This window comes from Mirounga leonina, unplaced genomic scaffold, assembly GCF_011800145.1.
Source record: "Mirounga leonina isolate KUSES-001 unplaced genomic scaffold, KU_Mleo_1.0 Mir_242, whole genome shotgun sequence".
Lineage (NCBI taxonomy): Eukaryota > Metazoa > Chordata > Mammalia > Carnivora > Phocidae > Mirounga > Mirounga leonina.
This window is the reverse complement of record NW_023270627.1, coordinates 608,103-633,700: the sequence shown is the minus strand read 5'-3', so window position 1 is coordinate 633,700 and position 25,598 is coordinate 608,103. Positions and strand designations below refer to the sequence as shown.

At 37.1% G+C, this 25,598-nt stretch overlaps 1 protein-coding gene across 1 annotated transcript in view; it reads left to right on the top strand.

Moving 5' to 3' along the window:
* MYO3A (myosin IIIA) overlaps positions 1-25,598 on the top strand; it is a 221,092-nt gene that overhangs the window by 116,501 nt on the left and 78,993 nt on the right. Inside the window, exons 17-20 of the mRNA XM_035029490.1 lie at positions 2,744-2,954; positions 6,248-6,395; positions 22,570-22,723; positions 24,931-25,019. Coding sequence (XP_034885381.1) covers positions 2,744-2,954; positions 6,248-6,395; positions 22,570-22,723; positions 24,931-25,019 — 602 coding nt within the window. The remainder of the gene's footprint in view (positions 1-2,743; positions 2,955-6,247; positions 6,396-22,569; positions 22,724-24,930; positions 25,020-25,598) is intronic.

Below are 25,598 nucleotides of genomic sequence, written 5' to 3'. Positions count from 1 at the left end.
TTCTGGAATAGCCATTCATGGAAAATAGAAATTTTGCTGACTTACTTAAAATGGTTTATAACTAAAGTTGCAAGGAATTATCTCGAAACCAAGGCCATGTTTCCTGATGGTTTTACAGGTGCATCGTTTCGATCAGGCACCGGTTCTAGTCTATTCTATCCCATAAATATCTCTCAAATCTAACTACTTCTCTTTATCTCCATTATCATCATTCTCACTAAAGACACCATCACCTCTCACCTGAGCTAAGTGACCTCCCACTTGTTCCTTCTACATCAGTTCTTGAACTTTTCCAGGCCATTCTCCACAGTTCATTCAGAAACCACTAAAGGCATGTATCAGTGGGTTCTCTCAATCTCCCTCTCCCTCTCCTTGTACCTCTGTCCCTCCCTCTCCCTCTCCTCCTTCTATTTTCCCACTTAAATTTCTTGATTAGTTTCCCATTCCTTCTGGATAAAGTTGATCAAAACTAGAAGTTTTTCTCACAAGGTATTATACTTAGCAGTATATTCCCAGGTAAAATGCTTGGCATGTAGTAGACACTTAATAAATATATGTCAAATGAATGAACAATGTAGGAATAGAAATAGACATATTAATCAATGGGAGACACTCTTCAGAAACAGATCCAGGTAGAATTGCTGGAAATGGCATTACAAATCACTAGGGAATCTGTGCTGTAGTGACCGTGAACTGGCTAGCCGTTTGGGGGAGGGGGGTTCGAATTTTTGTCATATACCATATACCAAAATGAATTCCAAACCTATATCAATTTAAATGCAAAAAAGTGATAAAAGTACAAGACAAAGTGCATTTATATAATTCTGAGATGAGAAAAGACTTGAAGGATTTTATGTGCAGAAAAGCAAAAGCAGAAAGGATTTTTTTAATGGATATTTGACTACATAAATATTAAAGACTTTTTCATACTACCAAAAGAAAAATAAATGAAATTGCAATACAAGTGGAAAAATGAGAGAAAATATTTGCAGCGTATATATAAGCAACATGTATGAGCTATAAAGGGCTCTTCTAAGCTGATTAGGAAAAGATAAATATATCAATGACAAAAGGCAGTTTATAAAATAAAAAACCACAAATTACTAATAAAAATATGAAAAGAAGAAAGTATTTAGCTTCACTAGGAGTCAGTTAAAAACAAATTGAAAAACAAAGGCATTTTTTCCTATCAAATTGGTCATTTTCAAAAATCATAACCTGTGGTGTCCATGAAATTGCATTGAAATGACTGGTTTTTTACTTGGCTGATAATAATGTAATTGGTTCAGAGTCTTTGAAGAGCAGCTAGATAGTATATATCAAAATGCTTAAATATGTTTATATGCTCTGAACCAGTTGCTGAACTTAGGCAATTTATGCTAAGACAATGATACAAAATAGGAACACAGTTTCATACCCCAAATATTTATCCCAGCATTCTTTACAATTGTGAACATATGGAAATGACCTAAACATCCAACAGTTTAAAAATTATTGATATCATTTGATATAGAGCAGAATATCATACAGCAAATTAAAATCATTTACAAGCAATATTTAACAAAATGAGAAATGCTTAAGGTATTTTATTAAGATGAAATGTATGTACAGACTAGCAGCTGTAAACATGCCTAAAAGGAAAGAAATGCAGAATGTTAACTTCAAAGGTAAGATTTCTGCAGTCAGCCTGTGTTACATCCACAGCCTGAAAAAAATTATTTTATTTAAGTAAGGTTCAATGATCTTAGCCACATAGCCATTTGCTAAAAGCAAATTCAAAATGTTGAAAATAATTTGAAAGGAGAACAACTGGTTTTAAAAAATAGTCTGTCATGTAATAGTTTGGGTTAAAGATGTTTATTATATTCAAAAATGAGTTTTCTTCACTGAATTTAAATATTTATTTAAAATTCCCTGTGATATTTGTCATTAAATATAAATAAATGTTCCAGGCATCACATTTTAACAAACTTTAGTCATTGAAATGTATAACTGAGAAGTAGTATGATAAAAAAATATATACTGGGGCGCCTGGGTGACTCAGTTGTTAAGCGTCTGCCTTTCGCTCAGGTCATGATCCCAGGGTCCTGGGATCGAGCCCCACATCGGACTCCCTGCTCAGCAGGAAGCCTGCTTCTCCCTCTCCCACTCCCCCTGCTCGTGTTCCCTCTCTCACTGTCTCTCTCTGTCAAATAAATAAATAAAATCTTTAAAAAAATAAAAAATAAATATATATATATATACTAATGTCAAGATACGGTTTATGCTTTTTTGGTTGAATATTGCAGAAGTTACATAAAATACATTTGTTTGGGTGTATCCCTGAAGTCTAAGTAATCTTCCAATTAATCTCTACATTTTGAAAATGTGTATATAATAATGGTATCGAAATTATCCTAAACCTATTCATTATGCTTTTAAATTATTTAACATAATTCAGTGAAATTATGTTTGGCATTACATAAACAACCACTGGCTTGTGGAAATGTTTTTCCCTCTGTCAGCCAGTTCGGTTCGGGTTGTGCTGTATTATATGGCAGCCTACATTTGACCAGTCAAGTGGAGAAAAATGATCAAGAAGAACCAGGAGTACTACTGAATAGGAAATTATTTTTACATTATGAAGTCTTCCCATATTTATTTCATGTCATTTGAAGAAGGTAAACCGAGACATTTTCATTCTATGGTAAGTTACTCTGTTGCCATGACTTTTTCTAACAATACCTCTGTTTACTTCTTTTAGCAGCTTCTCTGCTTTGCATTCAGGCAGATGAGCTACAAGAAGCTCTCACCTCCCACTGTGTGGTCACTAGAGGAGAAACCATCATACGACCCAATACTGTAGAAAAAGCCACTGATGTCCGAGATGCTATGGCGAAAACTTTATATGGGCGTCTCTTTAGTTGGATAGTCAATCGTATTAACAGCTTATTGAAGCATGGCACATCACTAAGGTAAAAATTCTTATGGAAACATTTTTTTCCCCAAATGTCAGGTGATGCAAATCTATTTTCTAATTTACTGATTTGTATATGAGTGCCTCTGAAGATGTTCCTAATTGTTATCATGTAATTATTAAAGTTCTCTTTTTTTTTTAAAGATTTTATTTATTTATTTGAGAGAGAGAATGAGATAGAGAGAGCATGAGAGGGGGGAGGGTCAGAGGGAGAAGCAGACTCCCTGCCGAGCAGGGAGCCCGATGCGGGACTCGATCCAGGGACTCCAGGATCATGACCTGAGCCGAAGGCAGTCGCTTAACCAACTGAGCCACCCAGGTGTCCCTATTAAAGTTCTCTTTCAGTAGATCTGCTTTAGTTCCTAGTAGCACCTTATTGGGCCAGATAGCTATAAAATTTTTAAAGTGCTGGGACATAAAAACTGTAGCAACATGAATGAACATAATAGAAAGTGAATTTTTAATGTGACATTTTATCCATGTATATGTTCTTTTAATAAGAAGGTGTATTATGAAGTATATACCACTTGATACTTGCATAAAATGTCATTTTAGCAGGGTTTTGGGTTTTTTTTTTTTTTTTTTTTGTATGTTTGCTTTGTTCTAAGGGATCAAATTAAATCTTGAAGGCAAAGGAAAACTTTCTCTTATATTTTAACTCTCACTATAACCCTGTAAGGGTAGGTCTTCTGACCTGATATGAAATTTGGTTCAGAAATGCTCTAAATAAATAGTAAATGATAGAGCCCATATATGAGCAATAATGTTATCTGACCATAAGTCTATGCCCTCATCTTAGAAATAAGAATCACAGCCACCATTAACTGAGTGCTCTCTATGTGCCAGGCATTGTGCATAGATAAAAGTCCCTACATTTACACCTAAAGCTTTGTTCTGCCACAAATTATACAATCTGTAGAAATTTGTATACAAAAAAATAAGATAGTTGCCAACTTTAAGTCACCTCACTCACGTTTACTTACTAAGCATAATAGACCATTTTATACACATTTTGGGTGAGTAATTCACTGTCATTTTTCCACTAAAATACATACCACACCGTAGTATTATCCAAAATGCCTAAGAGATTGTCCATTATTCCTCCATGTTCTTAACTCTCTATCCTTCAAAATTGCTTCTTGCCTCCCTGCTAAATTGTAGCCTCTCTGACTGGGTCAGCAAATCAAAATCCAATTTGCCCTTTAGGATTTAACGGTCAAAATAGTTTGTATGTTCATTGGTAGCCATCTGTGGGATGCCAACCTTTCAGATGAAAATGGAAACATTCAAGAATTTTCAATATCTGTATATTCCACAAACAACCTCATTTTGTTAGTTATCATCTGCATGTCTGGCCCCTAAGTGGTACCTGGAAGGGTCTGACTTCCAAACAGGCGATCTGCTGAAAATTCCACTATAGCCTATTCACTACTTAGTAACTTTCTTTTCCATACAATAAAGGAAGCTATCCAAATCGTAGATTGTTAAATTTTTTACAGAATGTTTAAGAAACGAAAATAATGTCATTCAAATAGTTTAGTTCAATCTGGAAAGATTTACATTAAGATTTTGAAGAGCCGGCATTCTGCGCCAGGAATGCCAGGCTTTGCCGCTAATTTGTTGCACAACCCTGGGCAAGTCACTGCCTTTCTCTGCATCTTGTCTTCTTCAGCCTGTTCAATAAAGGTGTGGAATGACAAGTCAGTGGTCTTAATTGTTGGTAGGTATCTTGGAGCCTTTTAAGAATCTCTTGAAAACTGCGTTCTTCACTCCAAAATAAAAAATGGACATATTTCTACATACCCACCAAAATATGGTACATGATTGTGAGTCCAGACCCTTGAAGGCCATTAGCCAATCCCAGTTTAAGAATCCCTGAACGAGGTCATCTCTAAGGTCCTCCTGGCTCTAACACATTTTTAGACAAGTTAAATATCTATCTCAGTGGGAGCCTGTGGGACTACAGTTTTTTAAAAGAATAATAATTTTGACTAAACCAGTGTAAATTTATACTTACTCTGCGTAAATAGGAATTTTCAGAAGTACCTGGATAGCTTTCCGTTTGTCGATCCCATCACAGAGTGTTCTGTAACTTTGCATTCTAAGTTCAGTTAGTTCTTCCAAATAGAGAGAGCATCCTTCACTTCGCAGCATGCAGCTGACAACAGTCATTTCCAAATCACTTCCTCACACAGCACTAAGAGTTAACCTAGGTTACATAAATAGTGAGTACAGAGAGATGTTTGTACTCCCTTTTTTTTTTCAAGTAGGCTCCACACTGGGCTCGAACTCATGACCCTGCGATCAAGACCCGAGCTGAAACCAAGAGTCGAACGCTCAACCAGCTGAGCCCCCCAGGTGCCCCTGTTCTCTCCTTTTTAAATTCACATGAAAAAAACTTTGCAATGCTATTTCTTGGGGGAGGGGCAAACTTTTGACCCAGTATCTAACTTTTAATGAACAAAGAGGTAACCATTATGGAGGAACAGGAAAAACATGCATTTGGAATATTTAACTATAAAATAGTTATTCAGGGCCCCTAGGTGGCTCAGTCGGTTAAGCGTCTGCCTTCAGCTCAAGTCACGATCCTGGAGTCTTGGGATCAAGCCCCATGTCGGGCTCCCCGCTCAGCAGGGAGTCTGCTTCTCCCTCTGCCTCTCTCCTGCTCATGTTCTCTCTCTTTCACTCTCTCTCTCTCAAATAAATAGATGAAATCTTTTTAAAAAATAATAAAAATAATAAAATAGTATTTAATTGCATTTTTAAATATTTGATTATAAAATAAATTCAAATATATTTATATCTTTCTCCAGGTTACCATTTATTCTATATTAAATAATTATGAATGAATAACTCAAAAATAAATAATGATTCTTTAAAAGAGGTAAAATATTTTTAGCAAGATATTTTAATTGTCCTAAAGTGAAAGGTTAAAGATACTCTTACACAGAATTTTTGCTTTTCTGGTATAGTTTTTATTGAACATATTTTTGCTGTGTTCTGAGTGCTGGCCAGGTTTCCCTATGATTCATGTCTTACTTAGGGCTATGACCTGGCACCCATGAACCTACAGGAGAAAGTATAGGGGCTGTTTCTGTAGTACAAGGAACATCGTGTATCTTACATATTAAAATTAATGCTACCTACTTTATATTCTATGGAGAAATTTTTCACTCTCTGTCTTAGTAGTAGTTTCTTAGCTAAATCACAAAATTATCCTCTGAGATACCCTGCTTCACATTCCCTCTTAAGAAAGTAAGAACTCAAAATAATGCCTCTTTAATTTTCCAGTGGGAATGGTGATGAACTGAGCATTGGCATTCTGGATATATTTGGCTTTGAAAATTTCAAAAAAAATTCCTTTGAGCAGCTGTGCATTAACATTGCAAATGAGCAAATTCAGTATTATTTCAATCAACACGTGTTCACATGGGAACAGGTAAGTCAAGGTACTATAAAGATGCATGCATATGTGTGTGTTATATGCAGAATTGTACTAATGAAGCAGGACTTCAGTCATAGTTTTCAAGCCTTAAACATATAGGCAAAGGAAGGATTTCCTTTTCTCCATGCCTGTAGTAAAAACAAAAACAAAACCAGAAAACAAGTATGAATTTAGTGTGTCTCAAAGTGTGATGTTGAATGCCCTCCATTGAAAATCAATGCACCCTTCTGCAAAACTTAGCAAGTCTGAGCCCGTGTAAACAAAGAAGTTTCCTTTGGAAATTTAAGGAAGCAGATGTGTCCAACTGTTTCTCTTTCTGTAGACTGCATAGCTGAAATTCTGTGTGAAATTTAAATATCCATCTAAAATGCATTAAACTTCAGAATTCCAGTAACTAGGCAACAGAACACAAGATAATGGGTTTGATGCAAATGCCAAACGGCAATTTTGTCAGGGTACAACGTGTAATTTATGATTCAGCTTCAAAAATCAGAGACTTACTTGAATTGCATTTGGCAAAGCTGTAGTATTAAAATTATTTAAACTATTTTATCAAGTCTAAAAGAAGCGGTCGTATTTTATATCATTTAGTATGTCATTGGTCTCCCCATAATAATAATATGAAATTGTTTTGTGCATACTGATTAGAGCTGAAATTTTTATTTAAATTTGAGATAAATTAGAGGTACATAAACCTCTTTTGATTCAAAATATTTAGGTTTATTGAGAATTTACTTTAAAATTGCATTGTGGAAACGCTAGTAGCAAAAGAAAACATTTAGATCTTGACATTTCTTGGGCCAAAAAAAAAGGGGGGGGGACAAAAATGTAAGATTTTTATCTGTGTTTGCATAGCTCTCATCTACCCCAGGATCTGTTCCATCAAATATTCATTCCTTCTCTTCTTTCTCATTCTCTGTCTCTGGCTTTGTCTCTGTCTCTGTCTGTCTCTCTCTGCTTCTCTCTCTCCACTAGGGCCATTCCTCAGCCTAGATACATAATGAAATCTTTAAAAAAAAAAAAAAAAAAAAAGAGCCCTTCTCCAACTTGCTTATCTCCATGGCCTCTGTCTTCTCTTCACAGCCAAACTTCTTGAAAGCATATTCGGTATTCATTGTGCTGGATTGATCTCTTCCCGATCTGCATACGCTGAGTCTGTAGCATCTTGTTCTGACTTCCCCCACCCTAATGGAATGGGCCTTTCCAATCTCATCAGTTATTATTAGTATCAGAAACATTTTAGTCTCTACATTATCAGCCTCTCTGTAATTTTCAACCCTGTTGGCAGATTCGTGTTTCTGGAAAACCCCTCCTTTGGCATCCCAAATACCATCTTTCTGTTACTCATCCTGTACCGTCCCATAGATCTGTAGTTCTCAATCCTGGCTGCATATTAGAATGACTTGGGTAATTTTCTTCTTCAGTGAGTGACATTTCTGTCCACCCACTTACTCAAGCCAAAAAATGTCGTGTTGCATTTCATTTCTCATTACTGAAATCCAGAAAATTAGTGGGACTTGTTCATTTTCCTCCCTCCTCTATGCTCCAGTAAAAATACTTGGTTTATAATTTTGCCTTTCTCACGAGGCCGCGAACTCCTTGAGGTCCAGGATTATGTTTTAATTCATTTTGTATCTTTAGAGCCCTAACATACAGCAAGTGCTCAATAAATATTTATTAAATTAGTGTCATCTTGCTTTAATACCTCACAGTGTCCACAGAATCCATTCTAACCAGAGCCTGAAACAAGTAAATTTTGTCTGTTTGTTTGTTTGGACTTTTTGATAGGGATCTATTAGGATTACCTCCTTCATGGAACTGGGTGCATCTTCATATATCTCCTGTCTGATTAATTAACAGCTTGTGTTGGTAGATCTCTGTGATTCTTCTCTTTTGGGGGTTGAGGTTAGAACCTGGTTTTATTGGAACTAGCCTTTAAACCAATGTACATAATTTTCTTTTCTTTTTAAGATCTTATTTATTTATTTGACAGAAAGAGAGAGAGAGACAGCTAGAGAGGGAACACAAACAGGGGGAGTGGGAGACGGAGAAGCAGGCCTCCCGCCCAGCAGGGAGCCCGATGCGGGGCTCGATCCCAGGACCCTGGGATCGTGACCTGAGCTGAAGGCAGATGCCTAACAACTGAGCCACCCAGGCGCCCCCATCATTTTCAATAATTATTTGCTTTTTACTTTTTATAGGATTTGTAGTTTACAGTGCACTTTGGTTGATAGTCTTGAATTTTATCCATGATCCTAATGCTCTTAATACTTTTTGCCTTTGGGCCTGCTACAAATGAAACTATTCTGGTAGGCTCTTTTAAATATCCTTGAGAGGCTTTCAAGACAAAACAACTCAAAATTGCCCCCAAGAAATTAAAATTTCAACTAGAATCCAGGATTATACAAAGCAGTTTGAGGAATTAAGGCCATTCACAATCCTTTCAAGCGCCTTCCTAAGGTAACTACGCAGAATCCCTGCTTCATAATCTTACAGGCCACGCATTGGCAGCTGAATGATCAGGTCAATGGTGTGTGATCCGCTGCATATGGGATTAGTCAGTGATTCTCTAGATTTTAACATGTGGGTGCACATGTTTGGTTTGGTTTGTTTTTCTTTTTCTTTTTTCCCACTCTGTCACTTCTCTATGAATGTGAAAATTGTAACTGAGAAATGCTTAGTATAGCTGTGTGTAGTAGCTATCACAGGTTGAGAATGCACTTATTCTGATTTCTATAAATGAGAAACAGCTATTAAGCCAAATCATTAATTAAAGTCGTGGTCACACTTTCCTTAGTCAAATATAATCACAGGTTTGACCTGTGAGCTCCTTGATTTTATAATGCCATAATTGCTTATCAGTAGGACATACTATTCTCAATTTCATGGATATTCAAATAATCTGGGCAATCTGAGCAAGACACAAGCCTTAGGCAACACCTTCACAGATGAAACAACTTCTGGTTCTATTTAAACCAACAAACATTATCTTTACAGACAGTCCTGCAACACTGGAACATAAAGAAAGGTTTGCTGAAAGGGTTTCCTTATTTAGCCCAAGTTCAACTGATATGTGATATACAGTGAGACACTCCAGCAAAGTTGGTTATCAGGGTAATTTCAAGATCACTTTCCCGTTACTTTCTTTTTGTTGTTGTTAAGGTTATCATCGAGAGAACCTAAGCCAAGTGTGCAGGGCTGGCTTTCTGCTATTATTTTTTTTTTTAAGTAGGCTCCGTGCCCAGCATGGAGCCCAACAAAGGGCTTGAACTCACAAGCCTGAGATCAATATCTGAGCGGAAATCAAGAGTCAAGACGCTTAACCGACTGAGCCACCCAGGCACCCCCTATTACTTTCCACTAAAACAATAATCAATAGACTACAGTAAGACCTTTTTCGCAAAAGAGTTTATGGCACTGACTTAATCCATAGTTTGTTGGGTGGATAGTTTTAAATAACACATAGCTCCTGAAATTTTTCTGGAGTTTGATGTTTCATAATATTTGAAGCTTCCATACTTTTCCAGCAAAAGGAGAACCATTTTATATATATTGACTTTAACAAAATTTAAAGGGACAATTTATATCTGAAAACAATCGTCTGAAAATTAAATAACAATAACAGTCCCGGCTCCTACAAACAGACACTGAGTATAGTGGTAATCTTTTAATATTCAAGATTCAAACTCTTCTAAATGAGTTGCAACTGAAAAATGTATCATTTTTCCGTCAATTTTATTAATTCCACAAATAAGGTATTCATATGTCAGCCTCCTATTACATTTGTATCTGCAGTGTTTTGATGCACACTGTTTACTCCCGTATTTTTCAAAAAGCTTTTAGTTAGCAGCTCAAAGGGCAGCAAACAAGTAACCCCATGTGTGATAAGGGAGGCATCTTTTTACAGCAGCCTTCACCGAATCTCCACACTGATTATGTAGCCAGGATTTTGCTTTTGTTTGGTTGTTTTCGTTTATTTTCTGGCTTTTTCCATGTGTAAGAGAGCACAACGGTAATCAAAGTGTGATAGAACGCTTGAAGTTCTTTTCAAGTTAGAGTCATGCTGATGCTGTGGTTGGTGGGTTTTGTCCTTTCTTTTAATGGTGCCCTATGGTGTAATGATTGTGGTGTAGCACATTCAAAAGAAATGAACCCTGTTCCCTAGAAGTTTGTTTCAAATCAAGGGGAATGAACAACCAACCATTGATAAGTAACCAATGGGCATGCGTTTGAGTTGGAGCAAATGCCATTGTTCTTTGGGGCCATTAGGTATCCTGCAAAGCATTGTTCTAGAATCCTGAAGATTCACTCTACTTGCTTCTACTCCCTCTTATACCTAAGATGAGCATTCTTATCCATTACTGCAGCACATCTTTCTGGCTGTTAACTGAATTAAAGTTCATTTTTAAAGTGAACTATTAATATTTGTTCTCTGGGGCGCCTGGGTGGCTCAGTCGTTAAGCGTCTGCCTTCGGCTCAGGTCATGATCCCAGGGTCCTGGGATTGAGCCCTGCATCGGGCTCCCTGCTCAGCGGGGAGTCTGCTTCTCCCTCTCTCATTCCCCCTGCTTGTGTTCCCTCTCTCACTGTGTCTCTCTCTTCAAATAAATAAATACAATCTTTAAAAAAAAAAAAAAAATTTGTTCTCTACAAGGAGAAGCTGTTACATATATCATTTATATATCTACCCGTGGGTTTAGAATTAAAAGTTAGAAGTCATTTTATGAGCAGGAAACCATTTACAACACATAATGGAAACAATAACCGCAATTACGGTTCTGGCTTCTCTTGCAGTAAGTGATGTGTATGACTTTCATCTCCGGCTGTTCATAGCCTAAAATTTGAAGCTTTTGAGATTTTGAATATGGGTTCCAACACGTAATTTGTGGCAATTACAAAGAATAAGAATTCATTCATTATACAGTATCTACATTTTCAACTTTTTTTTACATTACAAAGTAAAAAGAATCAGTCATCTGATAAAAAAAAATGTGTGGGTAATTCAAAATAAACCCCTTATAAATGTCTGCAAATTGTTTTGCTTGCAAAATGTGAATTTCTATTTCATATCCAAATTTCTTCCCCATTAAACAAACCGTATGTGTGCAGTGATGGTAGCATTTGTCTTATTTTAGCTCTCCAAGTGATAAGGGCCATTTTATAGGCATTTTCTTTAAGCATTAAGACAACCATGCATTTAAGAAACCCTTGATACAGCAAGAGAAGCCTGGGTGGCTCAGTCAGTTAAACATATGACTTCAGCTCAGGTCATGATCTTAGGGTCCTGGGATCGAGCCCCGAGTCGGTCTCCACGCTCAGCGGGGAGTCTGCTTGTCCTTCTCCCTCTCCCTCTGCCCCTTACCCTGCTTGTGCGCTCTCTCTCTCTCAAATAAATCAAATCTTTAAAGAAAAGAAAGAAATCCTTGATACAACAAATCTTGCTCTTTAAATGCTCAGCCAAGCTTTGGGTTACTGTTTGAGATCACATACAAATGTTCCTTAAACTTCTCACATACTCAGTGAGTTTGGAAGTTGATATCCAAGTGATTGGGTCAGTGTGTGGAGAATCCCTACAGCAGCTCCCAGTTCTCCTGCTGGCCCTTGGCAGGCAGCCTCCTGGGCTCCCGTGTCCCCCTCATCCCTCGCCCCACACCCATCCCGCACACACTGTGTTTCTCTTTTATCAGTGAAGTTGGGTCAGCACCTCTAATATGATGTGGGGATTTGCGGTACTTATTTTGATAATTTGGTATTGTTTTAAAGAATTTTTAAAAATATTTTCATTATGATATAAAGTAATTTTTAAAGGAATACCTAATAGGGAGCATAGATCCATTCAATGACTCTAGTTTTCTTCATGTCAGATTAGAGCATACTGCTGACAAAACTGATCCTTATCCTAAGCCAATACCTGTCACCTTCCAGTAGAATATAAATTTGTAAGATATTTTATGGCTTTTGAAGAGTTTTCAAGAATAGGTATCTTCCACAAAAAGTGACTAGATTAAAATGTTCGCCTTAAAATACATTGTTTCCTTTTCTGTTTTTCTGTTTTTCCATTTAAAACTTTTTTCTCCAAAGTTCATTAAATATATGTAAAATAAAACAAGTATGTTTTATTACAAATTATCCAAAATACTTTCTCATTAGGTTACTTGTCAAATTCTAAATCAATAACCTATGTCTTCCCAAGTTAATGATGATCAACATTCCCCATGGCTTCCCATTAACATCAATGTAAAAATCAACAGGATCATTGAGATCCACTTTGGATAGAAAGCACAGGAGGAAATAGATTTCAAATCAAAATTATTTTACATCAAGAGTTTAGATTTTTACAACACACATATCATCACCTTGTTTTCTTCATTTTTAGTTTTTACAAATATTTAGTTACTTTCAGTGAAATGTTACTACTAAAAATACTATGTATATAAAAGAGAGCGAATGATAAAGTAAATGTGGTAAAATACTAGCAACTGAAGAATTTGGGGAAGGGCACATGGGAATTCTTAGTACTATTCTTGCAACTTTTCTTTACGTTTCAACTTATTTCAAAATGAAAGGTGGCACAGTTTCTTCTTTCACTATGATAAAAATACTCAACTAACCTTGAGTAGTGATAGCACCCTAAATCCCAGATTTTCAGCCTTTAAAATGTTCTTCCTAGAATGAAGATGATTAGAATGAGTGACTTCTCAATGGTTTCTTTCCACTGTGGGCAGTGTTTCCATAAATGTGCACACTCGTATGAGCAGTTGGTGAGTAGGAATTCTTTTACTAAAAGGCAGACGTCAGGGGATAAATGTGTTTATGTGGCTTCTTTCCCCTTGCACATGTTCTGTCAACAGAATGTTTATGCATTCATTCATTATGTTTCACAACACATTCAGGCAGTTTGGGGCTTTTGAAATGTTTGAACCAGAAGAAACCTAAGTAGATCATCTATGTGTCACAGATAAAAATGACTTCTTGTGACTTGCTTGAAGTCACACACTGACGAAACAGAGCCAGGACCAGAATCTGGGTCTTCTGATAAGTATCTGGGGTTCTTCTCACAAATAAGGAAAGTTGAGAAGAACCAGGGACCTAACAAAATAACCTCTCATGCAGAAGAAAAGGAAAGAGAAAGAGAGAGGGGAAGGAAGGAAAAGAGAGAGAGAGACAGTCTTTCACCTGAAAGGCCAAGGGGGATCCACATAAGGCAGGAAAGAAGGAACTGGAGAGAGCATCAACATTGGGGCACGTGGCAGTGGTAGCAGAGACTGGGACCCTGGAGGAAGCAGAAACCACCTGAAAAGAAGGACGTAGAACTAATGGAACAACTGAAAAAGAAAATATAGCACCAGCAAAGAAACCCTAAGATATGACTTCAGGGTTAGAATGGAAAGGCAGAGAGACTATTTTCTATGCCCTAAAGGACAGGGACTCTACCTTTTTGTCTTTATTTTTACCTTCCCCAGGCCCACCTTCTTCTAACACATAGTAGGTGCTCCACGAATGTTTGAGGAAATGTGGCATCTTCTACAATGGTCTATCCAGAGTGACGCAAACATAGGTGAATTCCTAATACCATCCCTGGATTAAAATCCTCTATCAAGTGGACTATCCTTCTAAAAATAAAAGAGATACTGATTTATGACTTCCAAACAGCAAACTCAAGAAAATAAATATTGAGGATCAGCTATACCAGCTGTTAAAATTTTTCTGGAATCTAAAATAGCTGGAACTATGGAACAGTGTTAAACGATAGACTCACCTACATGAAAGGGATATGACTTCATTTCAGAGGTGTAAGTTCAGTGAAAGACTCCATTATCCCCAGTCGCTACATATGCCCACCTTTTATAAAAGAAAAATATCATTTGAGCCAAATTCCTTGATTGAAACCCTGGTGATGTCAGGAAAACCTTTTTGAAACTTCAGACTCAGATAAAACTATCAGGTGGTAGTAGAAAGTATTCTCCCATGGTACAATGATGAGGTGGTGCTTTTGGGGGTTAGGTAGGACCTGTCTGTCTTCTACATGGTGATGCAGTCTGTCTTCACAAATATGTGGAAATTAAACAACATATTCCTGAATGACAATGGGTCAAATGGAAATGGAAAGAAAAATCAAAGACTATCTTGAGACAAATGGAAATGAAAACGCCACATACCAAAACTTACGGGATGCAGCAAAGGCAGTTCTAAGGAGAGGGACGTTTATAATGATAAACACATGTATTAAGGGGAAAAAAGATCTCAAAAAAGCAAATTTAGCTTTATACCTCAGTGAACTAGAAGAAGAAACAAGCTAAGTCCAAAGTTAGAAGGAAGGAAATAACAAAGATCGGAGTAGAAATAAATGAAATAGAGACTAAAAGGACAATAGTAAAGAACAATGAAACTAGGAGCTGTGGTTTTTTTAAAAAATAAATAAAATTGACAAACCTTCAGCTAGACTAACCAAGAAAACAAGAAAGAGGACTGACGTAAATAAAATTAGAAATGAAAAAGACTTTACAACTGATATCACAGGAATACAAATGATCATAAGAGACTACTATGAACAGTTCTACACCAACAAATTGGAAAACCTAGAAAAAATGAACAAATTCTTAGAAACATACAACCTACCAAGACTGAATCATAAAGAAATAGAAAATATCATCAAGCCAATTACTAGTAAAGAGATTGAATTAGTAATTAAAAATCTCCTAACAGAGAAAAGTCCAGGACCACATGGTTTCATTGGTAAATTCTACCAAACACGTAAGAATTAATATCAATTCTTCTCAAACTCTCTCAAAAAAATAAAAGAGGAGGAAACTTCAAACTTAATTTACGAGGCGCACATTACCCTGATACCAAAAACCAGGCAAGGACACTACAAGACAAGGAAATTACAGACCAAGATCCCTGATGACCAATAGATGCAAAAATCTTCAACAAAATATTAGCAAACCAAACCTGACAACAATATGTTAAAACTACCATACACCATAACCAAGTGGGATTTATTACAGGAGCACAAGGATGGTTCTACAGACACAAATCATTAATGTGATATACCAATTAACAAAGTGAAGCAGAAAAGGCATTTGACAAAATTTAACATCCATTCATGATAAAAAGTTTCAAAAAAGTGGTTATAGAGGGAACATACCTCAACATAATAAAGGTCATATAGGACAAATCCACAACTAACATACTGAAAGGTAAAAAGCTAAGAGATTTTCCTACATGATAAGGAACAAGACAAGGATGCCTGCTGTCACCACTTTTACTCCACATGGTCTTGGAAATTCTAGCCAGAGTGATTAGGCAAGCAAATGAAATAAAAGGCATTCAAATCGGAAAGGAAGAAGTAAAATTGTTTCTATTTGCAGATGACATGAAATTACATGTAGAGAACTCTAAAGACTCCACCAAAAAATTATGAGAACTAATTCAACAAATTCAGTAAAGTTGCAGATACAAAATCAATATAAAAAATCAGTTGCATTTCTATACACTAACAACAATCTGTCAGAAAAAAAATTAAGATAGCAGTCCTATTTACAATAACATCAAAAAGAATAAAATACTTAGGAATAAAATTTAACCAAGGAGGTGAAAGATCTGTATACTGAGAACTATAATACATTAAGGAAGGAAGTTGAATAAGGTACAAATAAATGGAAGAATTAATATTGTTAAAATGCCCAAAGCAATTTAGAGATACAGTACAGTCCCTAACAAAATTCTGATGGCATTTTTCACAGAAATAGAACAAACAACCTCAAATTTGTATTGAACTACAAAACACTTCAAAAAGCCAAAGCAATCTTAAGAAAGAATGAAGCTGGAGACACCACACATCCTGATTTCAAACTACATTACAAAGCCATAGTAATCAAAACAGTGTGGTATTGGAATAAAAACAGACACATAGATCAATGGAACAACATAGAGAGCCCAGAAATGAACCCAAGTATATATGGTCAATTAGTTTTTGACAGGGGTCCCAAGAATACACAAAAGGGAAAGGATTGGCTCTTCAATAAATGGTGCTGGGAGAACTGGGAGGCCATATGCAAAAGAATGAAATTGGACCCCTATCTTATACCATACACAAAAATCAACTCAAAATGGATTAAAGACTTGAACACAAGACCTGAAACTGTAAAACTCCTAGAAGAGAACCTAAGGGGTAACTCCTTGATACCATTCTTGGCAATAATTTTTTGGATTTGATGCCATAAGCAAAGGCAGCAAAAACAAAAATAAACAAGTGGGACTACATCAAACTAAAAAGCTTCTGCCCAGCAAAGGAAACCATCAACAAAACAAAAAGGCAACCTATGCAATGGGAGAAAATATTTGTCAATCATATATCTGATAAGGGGTTAATATCCAAAACATATAGAACTCATACAACTCAAGAGCAAAAAAAAAAAAAAATCTGATTAAAATGTGGGCAAAGGATCTGATTAGACATTTTTCCAAAGACACACAAACGGCTAACAAGTACATGAAAAGATGCTTGACATCATTAATCATCAGGAGAATGTAAATCAAAACCACAATGAGGTATCACCTCACTGGTTATATGGCTATCATTAAAAAAGATAATAAGTGTTGGTGAAGATATGGACAAAAGGAAATCCTTGTGCATTATTGGTGGGAATATAAATCACTAACCACTATGGAAAACAGTATGGAGGCTTCTCAGAAATTAAAAATAGAACTGCCATATGATCTAGCAATCCCACTTCTGGGTATATATCCAAAGGAAATTAAACAAGATCTCTTAAGAGATGTCTGCACTCCCATGTTCATTGAAGCATTAGTCACAGTAGTGGAAACAACAATAGTGTCTGTCAAAAGATGAATGGATAGAGAATATTACACACACACACACACACACTACATACCCCCATGGAATATATTTAGCCATGAGAAAGAAAGAAATCCTGTTAATTGTGACAACATAGATGGAAACTTGAGGGCATTATGCTAAGTGAAAATCAGAGACTAGAATGGTGGTTACCAGTGTCTGGGAGCTTCAGGAATTGGGGAGATATTGGTCAAAGAGTACAGTTCCAGTTTGAAGATGAGTAAGTCCTAGGGACCTAATGTACAATATGGTGATTTCAATCAATAAAACTGCACCATATTCTTGAAAGTTCCTAAGAGAGTAGATCTTAAATGTTCTCACCACAAAAAAAGAAATGGTAGTTAGTGATGTGATGGAGGTGCTAGCTGACTATGGTGGTAATCATTTTGTAATATGTAAGTGTATCAAGTCAGTACATCATACACCTTAAACTTCCACAATGTTATATGTCCATTATATCTCCATGAAGCTGGGGGAGGAAAAAGAAGATAATTTCCCCGGGAAAGTCAGTCAGAATCCAGCTTCAGGAATGGATTCTTTTTTTTTTTTTTTTTTAAGGTATTTTTAAGTAATCTCTACACCCCCCATGGGGCTCAAATTTACAACCCCGAGATCAAGAGGCATATTCTCTGCTGACTAAACTAGCCAGGTGTCCTCAGGAATGATTCCTAAGGAAGATAGTGATAGCACATGACCAGGAGAACATGTAGAAACAAATGAGAAAGAGACAAAGGAACAAAAGTTAACTTGACATCGGGGATGTTTTCAGTGAAGAGCTTTTCCTCTGCTTAACTCTGATCTCTAGCTTCATGAATCTTCAGCAATATCACAACAAGGGACGGGGGTGTGATGTTATCTCTGAGCCCAAGAAGAAGTTAAATTATGTTTATTATTATCTGTTCCAGAATAATAACACTCCTCATAGTAGCTGGCAGTCATTGTGTAATGTGTTAGGCATAGATCTACTTTATTTCCCCTCCGAACTATCTTCTTAAGTAGTTTAAGATCTAGTCAAAGAAACGCACATGCAACAATGTGCTATCATTTTCACCTATCAAAGATACCAGAAAAAGGTTTTTAATGAGAATATTCAGTGCGGGCGAGGATGCAGCAAGTGCGTACACATAGGAGTATATATGCAGTGCTGATTAGAAAGCACATTGCTGCAAGCTTTAAAAACAATCAATCTAGAAATGCTCATCAGGAGCCTGTAAAACATTTATGAGTTGACCAGCTCATCTGTCCTAAAGATAAAATCCAAAATACAGAAAAATTTGGTGCACAAAGATGTACATCAGAGCACTATTTAAAATAGATAGGGGGCACATGCCTGGCTCAGCTGGTGGAACATGGGACTCTTGATCTCAGGGTCGTGAGTTCAAGTCCCACGCTGGGTATAGAGATTACTTAAAAAAATAAAAAATAAATAGTTAAAGAAATAATCTAAATTGTCCCCAAATAAGAAAATGGAATAGAAAACTACAGTATATAATCTTTGGTAGCCATTCAAATAATGTTCATGAAAATATATTAATTACGTGTTCTCCATTCCATTTTGTCAAAGGAAATAAGGTAAAATTAAAATTGAATAAACAGCATAATTTTTGTTATCAAAAATATTATGCATAGAGAAAGACTAAAAAGATTCCCCTAATTGTTAAGCATTTAGAGGAGATGAATTTGTATGTGAATTTTGAGGTCTTCATAGTTTTTCCGTATTTTAAATTTTATATGAGCATGTATTATATTTATAATCAGAAGCTGAGGATTATGCATGCACACATGATTTATTGTTTTCACTCCAATCTTCCTCTATCTGGAAAACAGGTTTTCAAAATGACTTTTAACAAAAGGAATCCAGAAAGCTCATGTATTCCTCTGTTGGGGCTGCCATAAGATATCACAGACTGGGGAACTGAAACAACAGAAGTTTATTTCCTGACCGTTCTGGAAGCTAGAAGTCTAAGATCAAAGCAGGGACAGGTTTGGTTTCTCTGAGGCCAGACTCCTGGACTTGCAGATGGCTGCCTTCTCCCTGTGACCTCACGTGGCTTTCACTCCGCGCAGTCGCCTCCCTGGGGTCTCACCCTGTGGGATTCCAGCCTTGCCCTGATTTCCTCATTTGACCTTAATTACCTCCTGAACGGCCCAATCTCCAAATTCACATTGGATTTGAGGGCTTCAACCTATGAACTTGGGGGTGGGGAGGGGACAGTTCAATCTTTAACACGCAATCATTTATTTAACATGCTCAGGTCTCCCTAGAAACTGAGCTCCATAATAGAGAGGTGAGTAAAAGTGCTTGTCCTCTTGGAGTTCCCATCTAACAAGAGAGGGCGAATAATAAACCAGTAAAAATGCTAGAAATGCCGTGAAAGAATTTAAAACATGATGGAGGAGGGATAGAGAGTGACCAGCAGAAGAAGGAGGGTTGTTGAATTAGTCTGGGTGGTGGGGGAAGGTCTCTCTGAGGAGGTGAGCGTCCATCCTGCATCGTGTGACAGTCTGGGCGGAGGGGGCAAAGCTCACGTTCCCACCCACCTTCCAAGCCACGTGGAAGCTTGCAGCCTCTCAGCCTATGGGAGCCACATTTCCATGCTGCTGTGTGAGGCTGAGGACTCAACTTTTTCATCGAGACTCTCTCCTGCGGTGACATTTTAGCCCTGTACCTAGGCCAGAGCTGTGGGTCGGGGCACCTTCCATGGGCTTTCTTGCCACCGTGTCCTTTTTCCAAATCACACTGAAAACTCAATGAAAAACAAGCAAGCTCTCGACTCAGGCATGAAGCCACCTTAACATCCAAGTCTTCTGATTTCCCTCACTTCCTTGATTTATACTTAAATAATTATTCACCTGCCCTTCTCAAAAGGGAACTCAGAGCAGGGGTAATATATGCTAAACAGTCCTTTACTGCAGTTAATAACTCCACTTACCTTCTGCTCTAAATGTATTTTTAACGTACAGGTCATAGCAGAGGACTTTCTTAAGAGTTATACGAGCTTCGTTTCTCCACTTATGCTTAAAAACAACTAAGTATCTTGACGTCATAACCGCTATAAAAATACATAATCTGTTGTTTTAGGCAGGCTCATTGTACTAAAAATGCTTTATAAATCCTGAGTAATAGGATGTTCTCTCCGTTGGTTTGCCTGGAGTCCATAATACTAACAAGTATCTTTGAGGGGAGCCCATTGTTTTCCAAGTTACTCATCTCTGTTCTGTCTGACCTGCCACAAAAGCGTTCCGTGGATTTTGACACAGGCAAACAGAAATGACAAATGCATTGATTTAGACCTTAACCTTGTGTGCTTTCTATACAAAACCTCTTCTGAACTTTACAGTTGTCATTTAAGCTGTAATGTGCTGTCAGCCTGATGTGTCTACTAGTAAAGTCATTCTGGGTCTGCATATTGCTCCCAAGGTTACCTTCAAATGCAAAAGCTGTGAAACTTCCAGACATTGTTTCTATTTTTATGTACTGGCTAAACTAAATGACCTTCAGGTGATCTACCTTTTAGGCCAAAGGGCACTGCCAAATTTTTACATATTAGTTTTTTGTATTAAAAATGTACATTTAGTTTTCCTGGTGACACCCTTGAAATGAGATTTCAATTTCATAAGACTCCAAAATACTGATTAAAAGTTTAGGCTTGGGTGCCTGGGTGGCTCAGTTGGTTAAGCGACTGCCTTTGGCTCAGGTCATGATCCTGGCGTCCCAGGATCGAGTCCCACATCGGGCTCCCTGCTCAGCAGGGAGTCTGCTTCTCCCTCTGACCCTCTTCCCTCTCGTGCTGTCTCTCATTCTCTCTTTCTCAAATAAATTAAAAAAAAAAAAAAAAGTTTAGGCTTATCAAATGCCCCACCTGCCATTGGCTAATTCCTCCACAAAGTTGCTGGAAATAAATTCTCTTTCTCTGAACTCCTTATAGTACATTGTACATATTGTTTATCTATCATATGTTACCTTGCATTTTGAGTATTTATTTACTAACCTTATCACTCAAGTTATATCTTAAATCCACTGAGGATAGGGAGTTTGTGTTAAAACATCTCTTTATCACCCATCACGGTGCCTTATTATGAGATGTTTAATGAAAATCTTTAATGAATTAAAGAATATATTAAAATAATAATGAAGGGGCCCCTGGGTGGCTCAGTCAGTTAGGCTTTCAACTCTTGATCTCAGCTCAGGTCTTGGTCTCCGGGTTGTGAATTCACGCCCCGCATTGAGCTCCGTCCTGGGCGTGGAGCCTCCTTAAAAAAAGATTTTTTTTAAAGTTAAAATAATAATGAAAAGAGCCTGTCATTTTATATTTATGAATGGTGCAGGATATTTTGCCCAAGTCAAGAGTTGTTTCATACGCTTCCCAGTGATAGTTGCTTGGTCACCTGAGAACCGGTGAGTGCCAAGCATGGGAGCATGACTACAAGTCTTCCAGGGGTCATGCATGTCCCCTTACAAAGTGTAGCACTGGGGGAGGGGCACAGTGTGAGGGAAGAGTCATAAACAGAACAAGAGCACAGCTCTTCATGCCCCTTTAGCAAAATAGATCATCAACATCTGTGTTGTTCGGGCACCATGATCTTAACACTAATTGTTATTTGTCGTTTTTATTTTATGCATCTTATAGTATACTCAGCAGCAACTGATTATTAATGTACCAGATAGATTTACTTTGTTAGATGGAGATCATTTCCTCCATGTGATAAATGAGGCAGTGGGAGATTACAGAGTAAAAGAAATTTCCAAAGGATTGTATGGCTAGTTAAGAGGCAGAGCTCGGATATGAACCTGTGTGTTCTTGGTTCTAAATCCACTTGTTGTTCCTATGACCCACTTGTCCACCTACTAACAATGTAAATGTCACGGTGACTGAGAAGTTAAGTAAATGTTCTTGAGAGATCCATTTCTGAAACTAGATCAAAAGTTTAAATTGGGGGAAATGTAACTCTAAGATATACCTAATTGATATTCTATAAATTCTGGAGTGTAACTTTATTACTGCTTGTTACCAACATGTTCTCTTGCATTTTGAAAGCCTAAGATGTCTATAATTCTGGTATAGAGACTAGAAACTTTTTATTATTACCCTGAGCCACCGCTGACTTTAATGAAGTAGCAATTTTGGGGAAAGAAAAATAAAACGATAGCCTCAGTTTAATGGCAATGTCATAGGAAGCAATTTATTATAATATGTGTAAAAAAAAGTTCGTGGTAATTACTGTCAAGCTACCTATCACAAATTCACAATTTCACAATTCACAAATCTTTTAGTGAATTTTTTCTATGTATCGTGTCCTGTTATAGAATGAATACCTAAATGAAGGTGTTAATGCCAGAGTGATTGAATATGAAGATAACCTGCCCCTCCTAGATATGTTTCTGCAGAAGCCAATGGGTCTACTATCCCTACTCGATGAAGAAAGTCAATTTCCCAAGGCCACTGACCAGACTCTTGTGGGTGAGTTTTAAATACATGTCTGCATTGTTTTTTGCTTCAGTTGTATAATGCTCTGAATGACTTAAAAAGAATGTTTTTAATTATCTGGGAGAAAATAGCTATCACAAAGCCTGCATATGTAACTTTAAAGAAGAGGCTTTGGGTCTAATATCTGGACCAGTGAATGTTTAAAATAGGGTGAGAAGGGGTACATGTACCCCAGTGTTTATAGCAGCAATGTCCACAGTAGCCAAACTATGGAAAGAGCCAAGATGTCCATCGACAGATGAATGGATAAAGAAGATGTGGTATACACACACACACACACACACACAATGGAATATTATGCAACCATCAAAAAAAAACGAAATCTTGCCATTTGCTACGACGTGGATGGAACAGGAGGGTATTATGCTGAGCGAAATAAGTCAAACAGAGAAAGACATGTATCATATGACCTCACTGATATGAGGAATTCTTAATCTCAGGAAACAAACTGAGGGTTGCTGGAGTGGGGGGTGGGGTGGGAGGGATGGGGTGGCTGGGTGATAGACACTGGGGAGGGTATGTGCTATGGTGAGCGCTGTGAATTGTGTAAGACTGTTGAATCACAGACCCGTACCTCTGAAACAAATAATACATTATATGTTAAAAAAAAAAAGTAGGAAGGGAAAAATGAAGGGGGGGATATTGGAGGGGGAGATGAACCATGAGAGACTATGGACCCTGAGAAACAAACTGAGGATTTTAGAGGGGAGGGAGGTGAGGGGGATGGGTTAACCCACTGATGGGTATTAAAGAGGGCACGTATTGAATGGAGCACTGGGTGTTAGACGCAAACAATGAATCATGGAACACTACATCAAAAACTAATGATGTAATGCATGGTGACTAACATAACATAATAAAATTAAATTTAAAAAAATAGGGTGAAACATTTAGTGATGAATTAAACAAGTTTGATATTGGACTTCTTACATTGGTAGAGCCCCAGTCATAGGATCTTATGTTAGAAATAACCTTAGAAATTATCAAGGCCCCCCTCCCTGAAAAAGAAACTACCTAGCCCCAAATTAGAAATTTAAGGGCAGGGCAAAAGGCCAGCTCTGGAATTTGAAAAGAGATAGCTAATGAGAAGGAAATAAATTCATCTAGGCACTTGACTAATAGAGGCAAATAGCCTCCAATACTTTAATAATCTCTGAATTACAGTACATTAATAAATATTCACAATAATCCTGAGTCATCAAAGAAAGCATAAACATATTCATTTTTTCTGTTTGAGAAGGCAAAGATATGTTTAAAAGATTATCATCTAAAATGGTTAAAATTAAAAACGTCTTACTCCTTAGATTAAAAAATAAAACTTTAGCTTGTTCAAGTAAAAAAAATCATTTTTTAATGTAGAAATACTGTATTCCCTGATGGTTGGAGATATTGATTATGTATAATAAATATTTGCAGAAAATTTGGATTCACATTTTCTCTCATTTACTTTGGGTGATAGAGTCTGTTTCTTACCAGTAAGTCTGTGATGTTGTTTCCTGCTGACTCACTCATTGGCTTATTCTCTCCTCTAATTGGACAGTACTGATGGAAAACAAAACAACCCCAAAGTTCTGGGGAAAATTGTCTCATAGCAGTCACTTGATTTTTGAGGTTAAAATGTCCCTTCTAGGACGTGGAGTAAAAAATTCTCTGAAGGTGACACAATTGTTATAGGACTGTAACTGCCTTTATGACCCTACATTTTTCCTATGTAATCAGTAATAACTTATTCTAATAGAAAGGAGAGCCAGAATACCAAATTTCTAGGCTCATGGCTTCACATCAAACTGGGTTTCACAAACCTCTTTGATCAGTTCATCTCAGGTAATTTCCTTCCTCTACTTCCAAGTAGAATCCTTCTCGGATTCCCCCCATGCCCAGACCTACTAAGTCAGAAACTCTGTGTTTTAATAGGTCCTCTGGGGGCGGTGGGGGGGGTGGGTTCTGTTGCTTGCCAAGGTTTAAGAACTGCTGCTCTAAATCATAATAGAATGGTTAAATTCATGATCTTGAGTTTAGTCTCACCATTTGTGCTCCTAATCTCATTTATCAGCTATATAAAATTGTCTTTTCACTGCACATTGTCCATTTTATAGTGAAAGAGATGATTCTGTCAATCAGTATTTTCTGAAGATCTCCTTACATGGCTTGATAGTGGAGTTCAATTTTTTTTCCTATAGAAAAATTTGAAGGTAACCTGAAATCACAGTACTTCTGGAGGCCCAAAAGAATGGAACTTAGTTTTGGAATTCACCACTATGCAGGAAAGGTAAGAACTGTGAAGAATTATGACTGAGTTTCTCTTAGTCTTTCATCAAATAATAATGATAAACATGAAAACTATGGCCCAAAATATTTACAGATGGTTATAATGAGATAGCCACCTGTTTCTGCCCCAATCTGGCCCTGTCTGTTCTCCAGCTTCCTACACTCTGTCCTGAAAGAGTGAACAAAAAATCCTTCTCCTACTTTTTCAAACACAGTCTTATAGTTTTTCTAGAGGAATTTTTATTAAGAAACTAAGGGAAAACAAGAAAGAAAAGAAAAGAGAAAGACAAGTATCAAAGCTTCCATCTTTCTGATCATAAGATCTGGCTTTGGATGAGATTGGCTGGCAATGGGGACCTACTTTTTCCTTCTTTTCATGATAGGTGGGAACCTTTTGTATAAACTGCCTTTTATAGACTTGAGGTACTTCTCTCTCCACAGAAGCCTTTGTCTCTCCTCCTACCCAACAGGAGAAAGTGCCAGATTGGAGGTGTTGTCGGGTAATGGTGCTATCCTAGGTGGCGTTGACTAATGGACTGTTCAGCAGTTGGAAGTTTATGCATTGATAGATGCACATTCC